The sequence below is a fragment of the Falco punctatus genome (genome assembly GCF_963210335.1).
Source record: "Falco punctatus genome assembly, chromosome: 4".
Lineage (NCBI taxonomy): Eukaryota > Metazoa > Chordata > Aves > Falconiformes > Falconidae > Falco > Falco punctatus.
The window spans coordinates 66756864-66778077 of NC_137583.1; the positions used below are offsets into that span (position 1 = coordinate 66756864).

Genomic DNA, 21214 nt, shown 5'->3' on the forward strand with positions numbered 1-21214 from the left:
CCTGCCCTCCCGTCGGCACCGCCTCTGCCCGGCGAGGGAGGCCCGGGACTCGCCGGCTGCAGGCGCCGCCATGGCTGCCATATTGGGGAGGAAGTGAGAGCGGGAGGCGGCGGCGGCGGCCAGGAAGGAGCCCTTCCCTTTTCCCTTCTGCTGGGGCGGACGCGGGCTTCCCGGCAACGGCGCCTTGCGAGACCCCCGGAGCAGGCCGGTGTAGAGGCAGCAGCGGGTGGCGGCGGAGCTGAGCGCCCCGGAGGCGGCGTTGGCCTAAGATGGCGGACCCGGCGGAGTGTAACATCAAAGTGATGTGTCGCTTCAGGCCCCTCAACGAGTCCGAAGTGACCCGTGGCGACAAGTACATCGCCAAGTTTCAGGGCGAAGACACCGTCGTCATCGCGGTGAGGGGCCGCCCCGGACGGGAGAGGCGGGGGATGCGCCGGGGGGGAGGGGGTGTCAGGGGTCGGCGGGGTCGCACGCCGCGGGGATGGGCGCGGTGTGAGGCGAGAGGGCAGGGCTGAGGCGCTTGGGAGCGCCTACCGGCGGGGACGCCTCGGGAAAGGGGGTGGCCTTTTCGGGCGGGGGGGAAGGGGAGGGGGGCAGGCCTGGTCTGGATGCGGGCAGGGTGGAGCGAAGGGAGCTGGCGGGGGCAGAGGTCCCCGAGCGGCGGGCGGAGGGGTTGTGGGGACGCGCCGGGGGGGGCCGGTCGGGAAGCCCTTGACAAAGGCTCTAGCGAAAGGCTGCGACTTGGGGCGTAGCGTGAGGTTTCATTGCCGAGCCCGAGCCACAGGGCACGCTTCGGTATGCCCACAGAAAACGCGTGAATTACGAGGTGGAGAGTAGCACCGAGTCCTGCAGTGTGTCCCTCGGCTAGGCTGTCCCTGGCTGTGCGGACCGTGATAAGTTTGACCGCTAAATAACTGCTCAAAATGCAGCCATTGGAGCTGCCATCGAAGTAATTGTCTACAGAGAGTTTTGGGGGAAGAGAACGCAGAACAGTGCAGGCTCCAGTTCATTGGTGCTTGTGATCTGTAAATCGGTCTTTGGCTAATAACTTTTTTTTTTTTTTTTTTTTAGTCAGAATTAACATAATGTGGCTTGTTAAATGTCTGTAAATGTATATTAACTGAAGCCACCTTGCAAAGTAGGAGACCTGTTAAAAACATTCTGGATGTTACAGGGAAAAAAGATAATCCTTTCCTTTTTGTTCATTATGTCATATTTAGCTATTAAGCGGAACTGGGCTATAAAATTTTAAAGTACAGTAGTTTATTGCCTGGTTTGGTTGGTATTGTACAAACACAGTTCATTCCCAATGTTTGTCTTTTTTTTGCTAACTTTTAATTTGTGTTTTCATGTAAATACTTCTCTCTAGGGACAGCGCTGGTTCTGTGTTGCTGAAAGTAACTTAGATGTCAGTTATTATCTGTCTTCGAATTTTGATTTTTATGTTCTATTTCTTGAGGCTACCAGTAATAGCTTATTTGCACAGCATCTGAAGTTGAAGGAGGAGAATAATAAAACCTTTTTTTAGTATGACTTACTAAATGCTAGTGCTCTAGTCTGTTAATATTCAACTGAATCTGTCAATAAAATATGGAATTCCATGAGTGTGGAAGCTACAAGAATGATAGCATGCTTGTGAAATGAGGTAATTTGGGTTTGTTTCAGCTGGCAAGTTATTATCTTGGAGTACATCTCTTCTTCCTGAGGTTGTACAGGTAAACTCCTCAGAGTAAGGAACCAAACCTGGAAAATTGAAAATTTAACTAGAACAAATGATCTCACTTAAATCAGTGAATACCCATTCATTGTGACACTACATATTCTGTTTAAAATCCATAATTAAGTTTAGAAACTTTGATGTTTTCTGACTTCTTAGAAATAAATTTTCCATGTGTTCTTTCAGTAGTTCTAGTCTAAAAAAAACCCACTTATGTTGTTTAAATACTCCCTAAGTGTGCTTTAAAAATATCTAATATATAAATTGGGTTAAGGTGGTACTGTGTCTGTGTAGAAGCCTGATGGCATGCTCCTGAGGGGGATCTTGTGGGGCTTTCTGCTTGGGGCTGTGCCGTATTGTAGTGTTACAGCTGTACTTTAGTGTTTTCTGCATTGGTAAAAGTGACAACAAAAAATCCTTTGGTGATTCTAGGTCCAGGACTTGCTGTGTCTGACTTTGGGGAAAAATGCCCCCCAAAACTATTAGGTTGGGTAGCAGCGACAGTATTTGTGTTCTGTTTTACAAAAACTTAATGAAGGATTGATACTCTGTGATTTTGTTTTTATAATGGTGTATATATGACAAGATCAGTGTCCTCAAAGGTACGACTTAAAGTAATTGTCTCAACCGCTTAGAGATTTAACTTGGGTTTTTAAAATTTTTAACAAGCTGAGTTGAGTATTTGAAAAGTTATGGTCCTTCCAACCTGAGGGTCTAGCCGGCCACCTCTTGTGTGTTGGTGTTGCAGAATTGTCGGAAGGAGGATAGTAACAGAAACAGTCCTTCTTGTGAAACAGTTTCTAAAAACATTCCTCACTAAGGGTATGTTTGGTTACTTTCAGGCTGTTTGATTTCTGTCCTTATTGCTACATGTCATACTGGCTGCCTGTTGAACAGTAGCTGAGCCACTTTGGTTTTGGGTTTTTTTTTATAGCAGCTTTCTCAGCTGTCTAAATGGCTTGCACCTTTTGTGTGTGTCTGGGTACACGCTGAAACAGTGAAGGCTTCTTTAATAATACATGGGAGTTTGCTGGTGATGCAGATAAGAGGTGAAAACTAGGAGGTGGTGGAAGCAGAGCTTATACTGGACTGCAGACTTCTCTGTGGAGAAGGGCGGGGAGGGAAACCCTCCTCCTTCCTTGAGGAGAGATGACTTCCCTGTCATCTCTGAGCTATCTATCCTCCCTTCTTTTCCTAGCTCCTATGTAATTACTGACATGGTTGTCTTTCTGGACAAGTGAGTCATTCTAATTTGGTTTAGATAAAATATTTGTAATTGCAGCTAGTGTCTAACAGTGATTTGAGAGGATATATGGTCTTGGACTATTTTAAAGAGCAGATTTTGAAAAACTACTGTCTTTCCACAGGACAAAGCTTTTTTAACTAGCAAAAAGCTTTTAAATTATTAATTAAAGGTGGCTTCTTTCCATTTTAATATGTTATTAAATACTTTTTTCTACTGGCTGTTCCTGTTAATTGAATATGAGGGGTTCCTTGAAACAGATAAGAGAGCGACTTGTTATGAGTATATATGGCTTTTGTGTTAAACATCATAAATGTACCTGTGTATAAAAATTGACAGCAGTTTGCTCATGGATTTCAGGTTTCTGAGTAAGATGAAATGGAGGAATAGCAAGCTTATAAGAAAGGTGATTATTTCCTTTGTTTTTAAAAATGTAACTCTGCTTGCAACTGAGTAGATAGTTCTGCATATCTATACTGTCTATATGTGCACCTCTTAAAACTGTCCAAAAGGTAAGACAAATTACTATATACAGTGACACTCAAGGATTTCGGACTGAAGCCTAAACTGAAAATAGTACTGTCAAATGACTCAAGTGGTGAGGTGTTATGGGCAGTCACACAAATGCGCAGTATCACACTGTTGTCCAAATGTTTCTAGTAACGATCATAGTATATTCCTTATTTCTATGGCTTTTAAGAAAGAATTGTGGCTACCTACTTGTATTTTTTTATTTGTTTAGACTATTTTTTTTTGTATGTAATATGTAACCCATGTGATCCTGGAAAGAGCTTGAGACATTTAGCTTTCTTTTTTTTTTTTTTTTTTTTTTTTTTTTTACTTTTCAAACTAGTATTGGATAGTAGATGAGAACAAAGTTAGGTTTAAGTTACGATAGAATCAAGATCAATTGCTATTACTGCAGCTTTTGACAGCTGATCATTCAAAAAGAAATGTGCATTGCTAAAAGAAAGTCTGTGCTAGACTGTAAATGCAGGAAGCAAGGTGCATTCTTTAAATATTTTTTTTAATTATTTGCTAATGTGAAGGAAAGCACTGTTTAATTAGAAACACGCGAATAAAAATGCTTCCTGTCTACAGTGCAACTTTAAACACAAATTAGAAATTGCGATCTGTAGCTGAAACAATAGTATTCTTTCAATGTTAGTCCCTACTTATTTTTTTTTCTTACTTCATTCCATGAATTGGTGGATAATTGATGTCTTTTTCAGGTGATACTAGTATGATGATTTAACAGAAAGCAAATATTATAACTTACAATAATGTGTAAAGGGACATCTATACTTCCTGGCTGCCGTACTGCTTGCTTAGAAACACCTCACTTATCTCATAGTTTGTTCTGAAATTCAATGACCATTTTTATGCCAGCAGTGCTTGCTTTTCTCTTTAGAAAAAACTTTTTATTAAAGCAAAGCTTGGCTGAAACTCTTGTTCCAAAATTCCTCTCTGTTTTGGTACTGGAAATCAAGTTTCTAGTCACAGTTTTTTAAAAATACCTGGTTTAGTCCTCCTATAACAGTAAATAACTGCTGTAGATGTTGATGCTTGAGTTGCAGTATTTGCACAGAAATAAGAAAGATAGGGCAGAAAGAGATGAGATCTACTAACAGTTCTGATTCAGTTGTAGTTTTGTATGTGTAAAGCTGGGACAAGAAGAAACTCCTTTCCCCTTATCCTAAAAATAAGATGCTGGTTTGGAACAGTGCCTCTTCACGCAATCACGGTGTTGGACTCCGTTAGGTGTGTCAAAGCAAGAATACCTTAGCTTAGTAATAGGATGAACTGAGTCAGGTATTTGACATCATACTTTCCAGAAATTATTCAGTGTGGGATTTTTCTTTTAACAATTTTGTGCTGATGGGAAGAATGTTCTTTAATGAAGATGCAGAACTTAAAGGCAAGGTAAGCCCATTACTTCAGCCTCTCACTGAGAATAAGCTAACCATGGGTGGGTATAACTTTGTTTTAACTGTTCATTCTAGCAAAAAACAAGAGCATCTGGGTAAGTTGTGATAGAAAAAAACACTACTGATTTTTCAAGTAAATTTTCTCTACTGACTTTGCTTCAGATAGTAATGCATAAAAATTAGGTTGAACTCTAGTAATCTTGAATTTCCTGTATCAGAAATAGTGTGGCCAGCAGGACAGGGGTAGTGATTGTGCCCCTGTACTGGGCACTGGTGAGGCTGCAGCTCAAATCCTGTGTTCAGTTTGGAGCTCCTCACTGCACAAAAGACACTGAGGTGCTGGATCGTGTCCAGAGAAGGGCAGCAAAGCTGATGAAGAGTCTGGAGCACAGGTCTTCTGAGCAGCTACAGGAACTGGGGTGGTTTATTCTGGAGAAAAGGAGACTCAAGGGAGACCTTATTGCTCTCTACAGCTACTTGAAAGGAGTTTATAGGCAGGTGGGGATTGGTCTTTTCTTCCAGGTAACAAGTGATAGGGCAAGAGGAACCAGCTTCAAGTTGCACCAGGGGAGGTTTAGATTGGATAATATGAAAAATGTCTTCACTGAAAGGGTGGTCAAGCATTAGAACAGGCTGCCCAGGGAGGTGGTGGAGTTGCCATCCCTGGAAGTGTTTAAAAAACATGTTGATGTGGTGCTTAGGGATATGGTTTAGTGGTGGACTTGGCAGTCCTGGGTTAATGGTCTGTCTTGATGATCTTAAAGGTCTTTTCCTATGTAAATGGTTCTCGGATTCTGTGAACCCTATGAATAACTAATTGTGTAGTTTACAGAAAGTTACAATGATAAAAAGTTTAAAAAATTATTTCTGTGGAGATACCTGAAAAGTCCAAGAAATACTTAAGGTTAAGATTTTGGTCTGGTTATGACTGCAGGTTTTTGTGTAGTCCTCGTTGAAGGTACTGACAAAAACTAACTTTTCCAAAGAAACTCGTGCATGCTCCAAATCTTGTATAATTTGGACTAGTTGAGCATCCTTTTATAAAAGGGTATAATGGGTAACTAGTCTTGAGGTTAACTGCAGAACTATGTACTTTAACATAAACCCTTTATTAAGCTTCAGTTTTAACTACTGCTAAATCATGTTGGCAGGTGTACTTTTCTGAGGGCTGTGAGAGTGCTTGCAAGGTTTTTGCTGTGGGACCACGTCCCTTCAGTACAAGCAACTATGGGAGCTGGAGTTGTCTTGTGGTTAATGACTGGCAGAACAAATGTTGAATTCTCCTTGTTCGGAGAGAGGAAGTCAGAAGCTCTGCTTGTTTGCTTGATATTTTGTGTTGCTTATAGGTTGTATGTGTTAAATTTTTATTAGGATTTGAGCAATGCTTCCTGAAACTTCTGGAGTATGTCAAAGCAGCATCATATCACAGTAGTGATGCGCTGCTACTGCTATTGTGGACACCATGTGGTAATGTTGCTTGGACTTTTTGTGTTTTCATAATATATCTGAATGTTTACTACTTGGGGAAGAAAAGCATCTGGTATAGAAAAAATATCTGACACTTTAATCTTTCTTGATTAATCTCTTGAAGGTAATGAGGAGGCTTTCTAGGGCAGGGTAATCTGTAATACTGTTTTAGCTTTGTTTACAGCAGAAAGTAGACTTTAAAAGAGAAGTGGTAAGACAGCATTGCAGATGTCAAAGATGTGAAACCATGCTGAGTGGGAGTAACTTGTATTCTTAAAACATAATTATCCTGGAACCTGCTTGGGTAAACCTACTTGGTTAGATGCCGATTCAGCGATGATGGAACAAGGACCTGCCTCTAATGTAGATTTCCATAGGTGTGCTAAATGTACTGTGACCTGGGAGGAGAGGGAAATTATGTAATTGGATTTTTGAGCACTTTGAAGTTGAATTGTGGCTTCACCTAGGAAGATATAATGCTGAGGGCATGTAAACAAATGCTCCACTTTCCACCTGCAGGGGATGGAGAAGTGACAAGTTGTATAAGCAGGACACCTTGAGAGGATTCTTTTGGCCAGACTTGGGAAATTTTGTGCGTATGTTGGTAGCAGTTGACAAATTCCAATTTCCCTCAAGTTAACATGTGCCTAGCAGCTTTCACTGTATTAATAAACAAGATCAGTTACAGGTATTACTGTCCAAGTGAAGTTCCTGCCGCTTGGTTTTCTATTCTTATTAGTCCATGGCATTTTTAATATGTACTATTCTTTATATTAACATTTCGTAGAGCAAAAGAGACTAATTATGAGATATTGTAATTTGGCTCTGTTCTCTTATGAAGACATTTAAATGGTAATTGGAGAGTAGATAGTTCTAAAGTATTCCATGTCTGTGGATTACTCAAATTAGCAAACATAATTTTCCTTTAACACAGATAGAGTAGTTCAATTCAGTCAACCTTTGCTTAGCAGAATTAAAAAAACAACCCAAACAAACAAAAAAACCCCTCAAACCACTCTAAACTCTGTTTAAAAACTTAGAGAAGGAAAGCTTTCTCAGAAACTGCTGCAGATACCTGTAGATTGTGGAGTGATTGCAGACTAGTGCAGGTTGTGCCTGTGGTTCTTTCTCAACAAGGTATCTTCCTGTACTGGAAACTAGGCCTAATTTTTTTTTTTTTTTTTGTTAAAGTTGGATTTCTTTGAAGTAAAATAAAAAAATTACTGTTTGGCATCAGAAGTATTCTATAGTAATATGTAAATACACACTAATATATGTATATACATTCAAACACATACACTATGCAAAATAGTGTTTGCATTTTAATGTACTTTTCTGTTTTCATAGCTGTCATGCTCCGTTGGGAACAGCAAAGATCAGATATGTTGGGATCTGTGAGAAATAGTGAGTGTTGTTTAACAGTTGCTGCTTAGACTGTCAGAAGATCATATCCAGGAACTTTCCCTAATTCTTCTAAAATCAATGTAATTAGAACACTTGTAATCTTTTTTTTTTTTTCTAAGCAATAATTTGGAGGAGAGTTTAAACCTTAAAAGTACAAACACACAGATTGCTGATGCTGTACAGGTTGTTTGCAGTGATGTTGAACACTCACTTTTCTCACTATGTTTTTCCATTGTGTAATGTTAAATATGATCCTCCAAAATAGTGTTATTTCAGTGGATATAAATTTGCACTTGAGCATGAAACTTAACTGAAAAATGTTTTGTTATGTACACGGCTTGCAGTGTGTAGTGTAGCCGATTGATATTTTTGAAGTTGGAGGCTTTTTGAAACCACAGCTTCTAGCGAGAAAGAAAACGTATAGCTAGTGTTATCTTTTTTTATGTAACATGTTCTCAGTCTCCATTTTCTTACCTCAGGGTTACTTGAACTTGTTAGTTGTCTTCTGGTGTATGTAATGGCCTCAATTCTAACCTGCAGAACACAGGAATTTGAGGTATATTTGAAGCTAAAATGAGTAATAGAGAAGGCTTGTGATTTCCCTGCTGTGAAACAAGCATTCTGACAAACTTCAGCACCTTCGGGATAGTTTCTGCCTTGTGGTTTCTTGAGTGTATTTACACAGCGAATGCTGTAATTATTTTTTCCAAGAGGGAGCTTATCCACCTGCATTCAAGCCTTCTCAGCAGATAGATATGTGTTGAATCTGAAAAGCTTTGTTTGGTGTTATGCTAGATGTTATTAAAAGACAAATGGAAGTCTGGGAAGGGGAATGGGGTGGGTGGATGAAAGGTGGAAGCTATACTGGTTTCTTTGCCAGGGAGGCATTTCCAGAATATCCTTGGGGGAGGCTGATAATTAAATTTAGGCAAAATGGAGCACTTAACAGTTGCAGTGAGTTTAGCAATGGTAACTGACCTGGGTCCCTCGTAAATTTTGCGTAGCTGTTTGGCTACATACAAAATCAAGCTCTGAAAATGCTACAAAAGTTTGAACTTCATAAGATGAGCAGAATAGTTAATGTCGTAATAGATTGTCAGCTGCTAGAACTGCATTATGAAAATGTCTTCTTTAAAACAAAGCAAAAGCCAGCATTCCTTTCAAAAAGCTATGTCAGAACTTCCTCTTACAGTGTCTTCCAAAATGAGTCTTTTGTGAAAGGTTCTCTTCCTCCAAACAGACCTTTTTCTTCTGCTTATGGTGCTTGATTTTAAAGCTGTCATGTATGTGGAAATGGTTCTTGTGCTGACTATAGGTGATCTGAATGTTTCTTTTTGGTTTGAGGTTTTCAACAAATACTACCAAGACAGGTATTCTGTGTGGTATGGTATAAGCTGTTTTTAACAATTTGGGTTTACCAGAATAAACCTGCTACCAGAGTAGGCGAGAATAAAGGGTTCTTGGTAAGCCAATGCCTAGTCTGTACATCCTTGTAAATCAAGTAAATTGAGGTCATGTGGCAGAGTAGTTTTGGAGAACTATTTAGATTGTACTTTGAAACCAAATATACTTAATTCAAGGCCTTACTTGTAGGCAAGCATGTGAAGATTTATGCAACACTATATAAGCCGATTTCCTTGCTACAATCTTCAAGTGCTTAAAATAAAACAAAAGATCGGGCTGAGACAGTATAGGCTACTTCTAAACCATAAGAACAAACACCTTCCAGTTCTGCTTCCAACATCTGGTTTATTTAATAGCTCTTCTGTGTCTTTTTTTTTTCCCCAGTCCAAGCCATATATATTTGACCGTGTATTCCAGTCAAACACATCACAGGAACAAGTATACAATGATTGTGCTAAAAAGATTGTCAAAGGTAAGGTGGAACAGCAATTTTAACCACAAGGAAATGTCTTGTATTTGTGTGGATTTCAATGTTGAAAGCTGATACTTCTGTTGCTCCCATTTATCTTCTGAATGTTTAGTAAGAGCCAATGTGGATCACAGCTCTATAAAATCATCTCATAATTGAGCTGATAACTTAAGTCATTGCTTAATCTACTGTTTTAGTTGATTGCAACATTTGATAATATTTACCTGTAATGCTTGGGGGTTTTTGTAGTTCCCTGTAAAACATTGTTTAATACAATTTGTCAGAAATTAATCAAAAAAGCTCTTCATATGTAGGTTTATTTGTTTGGGTTTTTTTCCACCCTCAAATTTATTGGTGAAAACATCCTACATAAGTTTGCTTGGAGGAATATAAGAGGAAAGGAAACTTGTGAAGTCATGTGTATGCTACAGATGTGTTCTAAGCTTGTTTATTTAATTACCCAATTTAAGGAGGATATTTTTTATTGTGATTTTTTTTTAGCATCATAATTAAAATTTTAAACATGAGTTATTGCTGTGCATGTCAGGGTGTACAGCTTCTCCAAACTTGAATTGTCAGAATTGACCTAGTAACTTCAGAAAATCAAGTCTTATGACAAAGAAGGTTATGTCACAGTAAGTTGTAGTAAGCACTTGGCTAGTTTGCTGAAAATAAAATTGATAAATTTCTTGAGGAGATCAGCAATAAGGTCTAATTGACCCAACTTTAACAAAGTCTTGTCAGAAACCCCTTAAATATCAACTACGAATGACCAGAGAAGATTGGGTAAATGTAGGGGGTTTTGATCGTTAGAAAACTGAATTGCTGTGGAAATCCGTGTAGCACCTACAAAATACAAATACCTACCTAATACAAAAAAAGTATTTAACCCTTTAATGAGTAAAATAGTAATTGGGTTTAGTTAGAAACTGGAGTTAACTAAGAATTGCAATGCTGCCCCTTTCCTCCATCTAAAAATCTGGTTTCTGTTTCCCTGTGTGGTGTTTCTAGGTTGTGCTATGTCAGATGGCAAATGAGCTCTAGTGGTGGTACAAATGGATTACTAGTATAATGGGGTGCAAAGACTTCCCTGTTTGGGGCATCTCATGCTTGGTTTTGGAAAACAGTTTGCTTGCAGTGTGTGGTTCTGTAGTGACTGACTTATAAACAAACCAACCCACCAGCCCCTTACCCCTCAACCTAAAACTTTGGGTTGGTTCATTCTTAATTTGAAATATAAGCTTATGGCCAAAGGTGCTTGAAACTTCTAACATAGCCCATTCTCTTCACAATTGGACAATTAAGCTTTCCTGAAGGTAGAAAGTATTATACAGTTCTAGTGTATGGTTCCTTCTTCTGAGTTACCAAACGTTATCTGGTCAGCTTGGCAGCTGGATCGATTTTGGTTTTGTTCCTGACTCTGAAGTCCTGATTTTTCTGATTGAAAAAACAGGTGCTTCTAATACAGTAAACTTCTAAAACATAGTCAATGATGACTTAATGCATTAGAAGAGGTAGAGAACACTTTCCCTCCCCCCAGCTCTAGCACAGAGTTCGCAAACACTGAATGATGTAATTTGCTGAACATTTTAGGAACTGCCTGCTTGCATTCCATTTCATTTGACTTAACTTTAGAAGAAGGAAGTGAACCCTAATGAAAATACTCTTTCCCTTTAGATGTACTTGAGGGATACAATGGTACAATATTTGCTTATGGGCAAACATCGTCTGGGAAGACACACACTATGGAAGTAAGAAATCTTAAAATAATTTTCCTCTTAATGTCACTGTCTTCTCTTTTCATCATAATACCCTTATCCTTCTAGAAATAAGATGTCTGTTTTTATCTTGCAATTTTAATTTTCTTTCCCTTTCCATTGCAACATTTTGATACCCAGAATGCTTTTTTAGGATGGAAAATGGCAGTCACTGTATTTTTTCAGCCCTCAGTAGTGGGATGGGAAACACAAGAATAATGTTATTAGTACATTTTGAATTTTAGTGGTTTGGGAGATTGAGGCCATTCTTTTCACTCCTGGCAAATGCTGGGGCTAAACGGGTGATCAAGACTTCCCTTTATAGATAAAGTAAGTGCTTTGTACCAGTCAGAATTTTAAAACTAATTTGTCTGTTAACTGTTTGTTTTGCCTCTGGATACTGTTTGTGATGTTGGATTCAGTATGAATGTCTCATTTTATTTTTTCTTCTTTTAATAAGGGAAAGCTTCATGACCCAGATGGAATGGGTATTATTCCAAGAATAGTGCAAGATATTTTTAATTATATTTACTCTATGGATGAGAATCTTGAGTTTCATATTAAGGTAAATTTTTCTTCATTGTTATATATTTAATCTGTATTAAAACTGGAAGTATTCTATGGTGACATGGATGTTCTGTATCAGTTTCAAATGCCTGTAACTTGGAAAAATCTAAACATGAGTTATTTTTGAAGTAACTGACTCTTCTTAAAGAATTACGTTAACACTTTAATCTTGTTTCATTAAACATTGATGGTAGCTATCCTGATAACTTCTGGCACTGCTGATAGTGTTTGAAGCTTTTGATCAAAATAGTTTCTTCTTAAAGGTGTATTTTAGTTCAGCCTTAAGGACTTGAGCTAGTTGTGGTATTATGTGAGAGGTCATAATAATCATGCTGGATCCTTCTGATCAAAAAGACAATTATTTTTGCTTTCTGATGCTGTATCTTTATTCCTCTTCCCACTTCTAGGTGTCATATTTTGAAATATACTTGGATAAAATAAGGGACCTTTTGGATGGTAAGCCTTTTATTTATATTGAACATAGAAAATAATTTGTTCTGCAGAGTGATATTAAAAAACCCAAAAACCTTACCATGATACTGAGATAGGTATGCAATATGCTAATAACCTATACGTGATAAGAAACTGGAAAAGCATGGAGCTAATCTATATCTTATTACTAAAGCTGCAGTAGTGGTTCTTTCGTGTATATTAAATGTCTTATAAAGTGTTGCTGAGAAATAACATCTATGACTTGGACATGTTGTACACAGCTCATTCATTTTGAAAAAGAATCACACATACCTTAGCTTTAGATCTTTTTCTCTTCTAGTTTCAAAGACCAATCTTTCTGTTCATGAGGACAAAAATAGAGTTCCCTATGTAAAGGTGAGCATCAATCTGATACATTTTCATCTTTTGCTCCTCTAGTGTACGTTATTTACTTCTGGCTTGTTGGTGTGGTGTTTTGCCTTTCTTTTGTGTGTTTATTTTTTTTTTTAAAGGGTTGCACAGAGCGTTTTGTATGTAGTCCGGAAGAAGTTATGGATACTATAGATGAAGGAAAATCAAACAGGCATGTAGCAGTTACAAGTAAGTATTATCTTTTTGTCTCCTTTTAGTGCTTTATCAGTTTGCTTGTGGTATGCCTCAAAAAGTAGGGAAGGCAAAAATAGTCAGCTAAATAATTCAGGTTTTAGAAAGGATCTAGCATAAGCTGTTTCAGCATATGTTTCAGAAACAAGTATTTAAATTCATTTCTTGTGAGATGTTGCTTAGACTTGGATTGAAAGGAGGAAGTAAGTGATCAGTGAGGAGCTCTGAATCACTGAGGAAAAAGGTGTAGTTCTGTGTTAGTGCAGAATCCCAAATTTGTGGAATATGTTTCAATTAGCCTATGAATCTCTTAAGTGAGGCACTGTGGCTTGTCTACAGTTTGGCCATCTCTTGCATATTCTAAGAAAAGCTGTTCAGGATACATATTCAGACATGCTGCAGATTTAAGCAGCATTCCAATGTCCCAAGCTTTTTGCCCTGTGGCATGCAACTGAGTTGCAAGAAGCCATGTTGTAGGTCTCTGAATTCCAACAAGAAGCAGGATTAGGAAATGACAGAGGGTTTAAAAAAACCAAAAAGGATGCTTCGGTTCTTAACGACTGAAGTGACTGTCAGAAATATCTGAAAGCCAGTTTGAGGGTGAGTTTCACAGTCTTCCTGTGTCTAGTTCTTTATTCAGGAGAAGAAAGAATATACCGTCATTAAGAAAAAATGTTTTCTTCTCAATCCTTTGGTTAAGGATTGAAAATAAAAACATGATGTTCCTTTTAAGGAATGACTCAATCCTGCACTTTCACTTCATTGCTCCTAGGTAGTAAGGTTCTGAACTGGGGAACCAGACCAAGTAACAGAGAAAGAGCAGAAATTTGGGTAGGAGGATATTCTATGTTGAGCTGCTTCTCTGGCATCACTAAGCTGGTCCTTTTAGGCCTGTGAGGGATTTATGGTTAAAAGGAAGAAACGGGCAGGTGTTCTCATTCAGATTGCAGTCCGCTTAAATTTTGTTAGTTAATTAAAATCATTCTTTAAATTCAGTAAGTCTTGTTTACTCTGCATATTTCACAGCAGAGTGGGCGGTAGGTATTTCAACGAGCAAGGTTATGAAAGGTTATGGCCACCTAGTTCAAATTTGCACAAAAGGATAAAATGTGTTACGTTGTAAATACAAAAAAGAATATGTTCTGGTATCAGAATGTAAATGTGCTTTCTGTGCTAATAAAGTAAACTAAATGTGTGAAATCCATAGTTGACAGGCTAGCAAATCTTATCAGTGAGCTTATGTGATATTATTAGATGCCTAAGGGAAACTGGGTCTGTGTTACTCAATTAGACAATACTATTGGTTTTACTGCTTGTAGTTTAATAGTCATTGAGAGCTTATACAGTTTCATTAGCTTTAAATCTGTCATGTCACTGTGTGAAGATACTGGGGTTTTAAGTTGGTTTTGTTGTACAAATGTTTTTGACAGTTTATGTTTTGGATTATAGATATGAATGAACACAGCTCCAGAAGTCATAGTATTTTTCTTATTAACGTAAAACAAGAAAATACTCAAACAGAACAGAAACTAAGTGGAAAACTTTACCTTGTGGACTTGGCAGGTAGTGAAAAGGTAATTCTAAATTTCTCTTTCTGCTCTGGAAAACTCTGGTTGTTCTTTACCGTCAAATATTTTACATTAATACTAGTTGTTCACTTGTCATCTCTGAAGCATTTTAAATTTGACTTTGAATGTGGTTTCGGAATCCTAGTCTGGGTTGGCTATTACATATTACCTCTTCAAGCTGACCTGCATTTCTACAGTGAGGGTTTGTAAATATGAAATAGGTGGGGAAATAGGCTAGACTTCAATCTCTGTATCTGTGAGAGCAAAAATGTGTACAGGCGTGTTGGCTAGCCATATACTGGAATAAAGAGGTACCACTACATAAGAAAACTCAGATATTATACGTCCATAAAACAAGTTTCTTAGTTTGAAATTCTGATTAATATTGTTGAAATGACAGCTAGCTTTCTTGTGTCAGTGTCTTAAAGCAGTGAAGGAAACATATACCATTTTGCTTATTCTGTATCACTTCTTAGGGACTGTAATTAACCTTTTAAGAGCTGGATTTTTGCTGGGTTTTATCTTTGCTTCTGGGTTTATACCCATCTTTGTCTCCAGCTTGCTGTTGTCTTTCCTCATGTCATTGTTTGATGGCCTTGTCTCTGATACTGTGTTTATTCAGAAATGTTTCTTAGTGATGGTGGGTTGTTTTGGTTTTTTTTAAATGAGAATGAAACTGGAAGTGTTGCAGTGAGAACAAAGTTAAAGGAAAGGGCTGCGTTGCAAGTCTCCTTTCTCTGTAGTTTGTTCCTTTCACTGTTTTATTTCGAACTTTGCTTTCATGTGTTTCCCAGCCTTTTTTAATTACTTGAGACTCTCTGATGCCTTGTCTTGGGTTGGTTTAAACACAGGCAAATAGAATTGCTTAGTTGTAGTCATGATCACAGCTTGGTGAGAATAGTAAAGGAGGATTACAGAACTGTAAGTCAAATTCTGGCCTTGCGGCAGAAGAGCTAAGGTGAATAGAATGGTGTCAGGGCAGATTTTTTTCACATTTCTGCTGATATCTGCTTAAGTTCCTGGAGCACTCATGTAGGTCAGATTCAGCTTCTGAAATCTGTTCTCACAAATTCTTGCTAATAAAGACTCTCTGCTATGTTTTCCACAGGGAGTGGTGGTGGTGTATGGTGTTTAAGGAATTAAAACTTTTTGACAAACTTCAAACAACTTTTGAAGTTGTTTATCTGATAGAAGTCATCTTCTATGAAAAGGTGTATTTCACAAGGAAAATACTCACTTGAGGTTTCAAAAATTAGAAACATTTTCCAACACCGGGTTTCTAATGAAAAATTGATGGTGAATCAGGGAAAAGGTCTGAGCAGGAGTCTCAAGTTTTAATCCAACTTGCTTATGAGTACCTCATAAAGTCAGGGAGATTGACTTCAAAACAGAAAAATTACTGAAGTCTTGTATTAAATGTGGAAGGTGTTTTTTGAAGATGCGTTTAGTAATTTACTGAAACACTGTATAGGTTAGTAAAACTGGAGCAGAAGGTGCTGTGCTGGATGAGGCCAAGAACATCAACAAGTCTTTGTCTGCTCTTGGAAATGTCATCTCGGCTTTGGCTGAAAGCAGTGTAAGTATTCTCTTTTTGTGTTTTTATACTTCAAGGTTAAAAGCTTGCATCTCTGAACATGATATTATGCAGAAATTCTGTACTGATCTCAGTGATAGGATAGAGTCTTTGAAACTAATCCAGTTGCATCAATGCATTGCAAGTGGCCATTATTCTTGTACTGTGTCAACACTGATAATTAATAAAGTTACATTCAATGTTGGGGGACCTAGACATCATACTGAAAATTTTCTTGTGCTCTAACACAAAACATAGAAGCACAATTCTATGCCATCCCATGCATGTTTGCTCTTATGATTTATGAATTACAAGTAGAATTTAATGTCTTTTTAATGAAGCTTATACCTAGCAAAAGCATAACTCTTATTTCAACATATTAATGTGTCTGAAAAAACATGACTGATTCAATTAACCGTTTTCTTGGTAGACTTACGTTCCATATCGTGATAGCAAAATGACCAGAATCCTTCAAGATTCACTAGGGGGTAATTGCAGAACCACTATTGTTATTTGCTGTTCTCCTTCTTCATACAATGAATCGGAAACGAAATCTACTCTTCTGTTTGGCCAAAGGTGAGTAAAGGAGTTAATATTTTGCTCTTACTATGCTCAGAAATAAATGCAGACTGAGAAATAAGTACCCTGTTAAGATTCATGAACCAAATTACTTAAAATACTTACTTTTCTATAATTTTTCAGTGCATGTGTGGCTCAGTGTTGTGATCTACCTTACCTCATTATATAAAAATCCATAAACTGGGCATGATTCTAAAGACTGTATTTCCAGGAGGACAGTGTATCATTTGGTTTGAAATGTGGTTTAATGTATAGTCTTGGAGAGTAATTAATACTGCTCTTTTTTATTATTATTATTTATTTTATTTCTTCTCTAAAGTGGAAGGAGGGAGGAAAGAGTTCTCCCCTGTTAAGCTGAATTCTTCATTTGCCTGGAGAGCCTGTTCTCTGCCACCCTTTCTTTGATAGCGTGTTGAATTACACATTCTCATCTGTTTCTTGTACCTAGCATTCCAGTAACATTTGAGCTCGTACTTCTAAATTCCTGTGTCATTTGTAATGGAATTTATAAGTACACATTTCAAATTTGTTATTTTGTTATGTATCTCTTCTTCAATGCTATTAATGCTTCATTGTAATACTCTAGTTCCTGACAGCTAGATTTAATCACTTTGTCTACTGGAGCACATTACAAAAGCTGTCAGCATTTTACTTAGTTCATCTGGCCTTCTGTGTTAGCGTACCTCTTCCACAGTAATTCAAAAAGGTAGTTTTCTACTGATCTTTTTAGATAAGTTTTTTATTATGAAAAGTAGACCAGATTTCTTAAAAGTCTTGCAGAATATGGGTAGTTTGTGGATGTGGAGTAATGACCGCATTCTGCAATTGGTCTCCTTTTAGAGTCTAGGATGTCTTTTCCTTTCCTCTTAGTATGTCTTGAATGACCTATTGTATATTGGGAAGTGTTTTCCAGCTGTAGCTCTGTAGTTTCCCTGCCTCATGTTCTTGACTTCGTCAGGAGTTAAGAGTACACTTCTGTCAGCCACCATAATTAGTCTGGTCTACTAATTCAGCCTTCTAGGGATGTTAAATTTATGCTGAAACCCTCAGCCGTAGTAACTGAAGGCTAGATAATTATTGCGTACCTTAGTGGAAAAACATGTGCCTTTTTATAGTAATCAGCTGCAATAAGATTTTGTAGAAAGGTGCTTATAGGACCCATAATGGGGTGGGAGGGGTGGATCTTTCTAATTACTATTATTATGTTTTTTTCCTGTTCTAATCTTTGAGTGGGGTATTTGGTAGTAGAAGACTATACAGAAAAAATTACTGAGGTAAGTGAGGTATGGTACTAAAGTAAAACCTATATGCTAACTTCATTAGCATATATTATTCATGCCTGTAGTTTCTTCTCCAAAGCTAATGTCTTTGAGTTGGGTGAAGCTCACCCAGTGTAGACAATCACATCTGAACTTGTAACATCTTTTTGGTTAATGGAGATCTAGTAGCTGGTTTTTTAGGTTGAAACAAGCTATTTCTTAAATAAGCTGGATGGTGTACAACCTAAAAATATTACGCTTTCCATTGGAGAAATGTTTGCTAGGTGTGGTGAATACTGTCCTTCATTCAAAGCTGTGCACTACTGTCCTGACTTGAATTTTTTCAGGTGAAAGTATGCGGCTGAATTTTTCCAACTCACCCAGCTTGAGAATTTTTTTTTTAGCCTTACCAGAGTTTATTGTATTGCTCTGTCCATTAACAGTTGTATTAATCCAATTGGAAAAAATAGTATAGTTGTCAGGGAGTAGAAATAAGCTTTTGGTAGAGGTTGGAATGTTTACGCTTTCACCAGTGAGATGCAGAAATTTTATTAATAGCTTTTAATTCCTGTGTTTAAAAATTAAGTTTCAGAGCTCTTTGCTCTTTTCTATGCAGAGCAAAGACCATTAAGAATACAGTCTGTGTCAACGTGGAGCTTACTGCAGAACAGTGGAAGAAAAAGTATGAGAAGGAAAAAGAGAAAAACAAGACTCTGCGTAACACCATACAGTGGCTAGAAAATGAACTCAACAGATGGCGGAATGGTGAGAAGCAATTTTTTTTTTGTTCTGCAAACTTTAGGCAAGACAACAGAATTAGTCTTCAGGATACCAAAAATAAGTAAGAGCACTGTGTAAGACAGTAATAAGAATATTAAAGCTAGGAAATTAAGTCAACATTGGAACTTCTTGTTTTTCACTGTATTGCAGCTGGGATAGCTTCTAATAACCACAATAATGGCAAAAACATCTGAAAGTGTGTTGGTGTTAGATTCTTTAATACTTGGTTTACTAGCAGAGCTAGAGTTACATACATTCTATTCTGGAGGAGAAAAGATGGTATTAATTGTAAATGCAGAAACTGAGTATTTCCTCTGGTTTGGTTCTCTAATAAGTATCACAAGATCTTGTCCTTGTTTAAAACTCAAACATGTTAATAGGCAAAAAAACCCACCCAAAGCCTGAAATTGCTGACAGTACAGAGTATGTGCCCATTCTTTATTCCTGAATAATTAACTTCTTATCAGTTGAAGTGTCTGGCAAAATGCAAGTTAAATATGGAAAATAAATTTGGGAAAGAAGGAATGTAGGACATACTTACAGATGTATTCTGGAGTTTGGCAGCTATAGAAGGTGATTTTGAAATTCTGTAGACATATGTACCACATCCTGATGTAGATCTGAGAAAAATAGCTCACTTAAATAAGTTTAGTAGGGTGGAGGTGGGGCGTGGGGTAATCTTTCATAGAGATGATATGAGGCCGCACCTGAGATGTTAAGTATAGTTCTTCCAGAATATTGACACAAGATACTGGAGTGTTGAAAAGAGCCCATACCTTCCAAGGACTGCATAAAACGTTTTGTAATAAGACGTGAAGGAATTTGGTTTAGTTTACCAGAGAAGTGGCTTGATTAGCGTGTGGTATTTTTTGTATGTGAAGTTAGTAAAGTGTTCTCATCAGAAAAGGATTAATGAACATAAAAGGATAAAAGTGTAACTGAAAAAATATTTTAAATTGAAGCAAAGCAATTTAAAAATTAATATGGCTGCCAAGGGAAAATAAAGGATTTCCTGCCTTCAGGGTAAGTTAGGTGCCTTTCTAGAAGATATGGTTTGATGTGAGGTATGGAGCTCATAGCAGAGTAACTAGGTGAAATGCAATGTTCTGCAGTAAGCAAGAGATAGCTTGAATGATCTAGCAGTCGTTTTTTTGCCATGTAATCATGTGAACTCAATTGCTGATTAACCGTGGAGCAGTACTATTAGTGAGGAATATGTGATACTTCTCAGGGCTAACTGTGGAAAATACTTCATGGCTCACTGTACTAAAACTAAGTATTATCCTTTTCTTTAAGGGGAGACTGTACCAGTTGATGAACAGTTTGACAAGGAGAAGGCCAACTTAGAAGCTTTTGCAGTGGACAAGGATATTACTGTTGTTAATGATAAACCAGCTACCACAATTGGAGTAACTGGCAATTTCACTGATGCTGAGAGAAGAAAATGTGAGGAAGAAATTGCCAAACTGTACAAACAACTGGATGACAAGGTATGCTGTTCTTACTTAATGTAAGACCTCTTGGAAATTATATTGAACTATATTATGTAGTACTTAATGTGCCAGTCTTCATTTGTTAGTACAGCTTGCTGAAGTATTTGCTAGGAGTGCCTATTCTAATAACTGAAACTCTGATTAACATAAACGAAAACTGCTTTATCTGGTGCGAAGTGAGTATCCTTTCATAGTTGCTCTCCCTCCTTTGCTGAAACTACTAAAAAATGTCCTGTAAGCTAATGTATCTGTACATAGGGAAAAAAGATAAAAATGAATGTTAGGAAGGAAAAGTTAATGAGAATCTTGAATGTTATTTCTGCTTTCTGGGAGTAGAACATTGCTAACCGATTGTTTGGAATAATGCTGTACTAGGAAAAAGTAAAATAAAAAGCAAGCAGGAAAATGAGTGAAGACAGCAGTTTTTTCCTTCTGTGTTATGCATATTTTATTTTAGCATAACTTTGAATTTAAGCAGTCGTACTAAGTTTGGAAAGGGGAAAAAATATTTTAATTAAATCTCTAGTTGTTTTTAGGAAGATAGAACAACTTGGAGAAGACTTGCAAAAGCACAGCTAGAAGAGTTTTGTCTTTGAAGCATGGTGTTTTACATATATGTGCCAGGTTAAGAGCCTAATGGATCAGCCAGTGAAATCAAAGTGATTATTTAACTTTATTGCTTTCAGTTATGTAATTGTCTTAAGAATATGGAAAAGTTAGATGCCTAATATCTACTGTCTCTTAAATTATTTTTTCTTAGTGGTATTTGTCAGTTTATTGAACACAGTCTGTCTTCAACTGCAGGATGAAGAAATTAATCAGCAGAGCCAACTAGTAGAAAAACTGAAAACACAAATGTTGGATCAGGAAGAGGTGAGTTTTGCTCTTGCATCTTTAAAGGAAAGACAAACAAAAGTACAATAAAGAAATTGGAAATGGAATAGGTTACAGTTTAGGACCAAGGAGTAGAA

At 37.5% G+C, this 21214-nt stretch overlaps 1 protein-coding gene across 2 annotated transcripts in view; it reads left to right on the forward strand.

Annotated features, from left to right (window-relative positions):
* The first annotated feature begins 48 nt into the window (after nucleotides 1-48).
* The window catches only part of KIF5B (kinesin family member 5B), a 37099-nt gene continuing 15933 nt past the window's right edge, over nucleotides 49-21214 (forward strand). Inside the window, exons 1-13 of one of the 2 annotated variants that reach the window (XM_080384300.1) lie at nucleotides 49-395; nucleotides 9548-9635; nucleotides 11310-11383; nucleotides 11850-11954; nucleotides 12364-12412; nucleotides 12729-12784; nucleotides 12901-12988; nucleotides 14441-14565; nucleotides 16031-16135; nucleotides 16563-16708; nucleotides 18587-18735; nucleotides 20047-20240; nucleotides 21048-21116. In XM_080384300.1, coding sequence (XP_080240426.1) covers nucleotides 270-395; nucleotides 9548-9635; nucleotides 11310-11383; nucleotides 11850-11954; nucleotides 12364-12412; nucleotides 12729-12784; nucleotides 12901-12988; nucleotides 14441-14565; nucleotides 16031-16135; nucleotides 16563-16708; nucleotides 18587-18735; nucleotides 20047-20240; nucleotides 21048-21116 — 1374 coding nt within the window. In that variant the 5' untranslated portion in view covers nucleotides 49-269. The remainder of the gene's footprint in view (nucleotides 396-9547; nucleotides 9636-11309; nucleotides 11384-11849; nucleotides 11955-12363; nucleotides 12413-12728; nucleotides 12785-12900; nucleotides 12989-14440; nucleotides 14566-16030; nucleotides 16136-16562; nucleotides 16709-18586; nucleotides 18736-20046; nucleotides 20241-21047; nucleotides 21117-21214) is intronic. The other variant, XM_080384299.1, reaches the window with a different exon arrangement.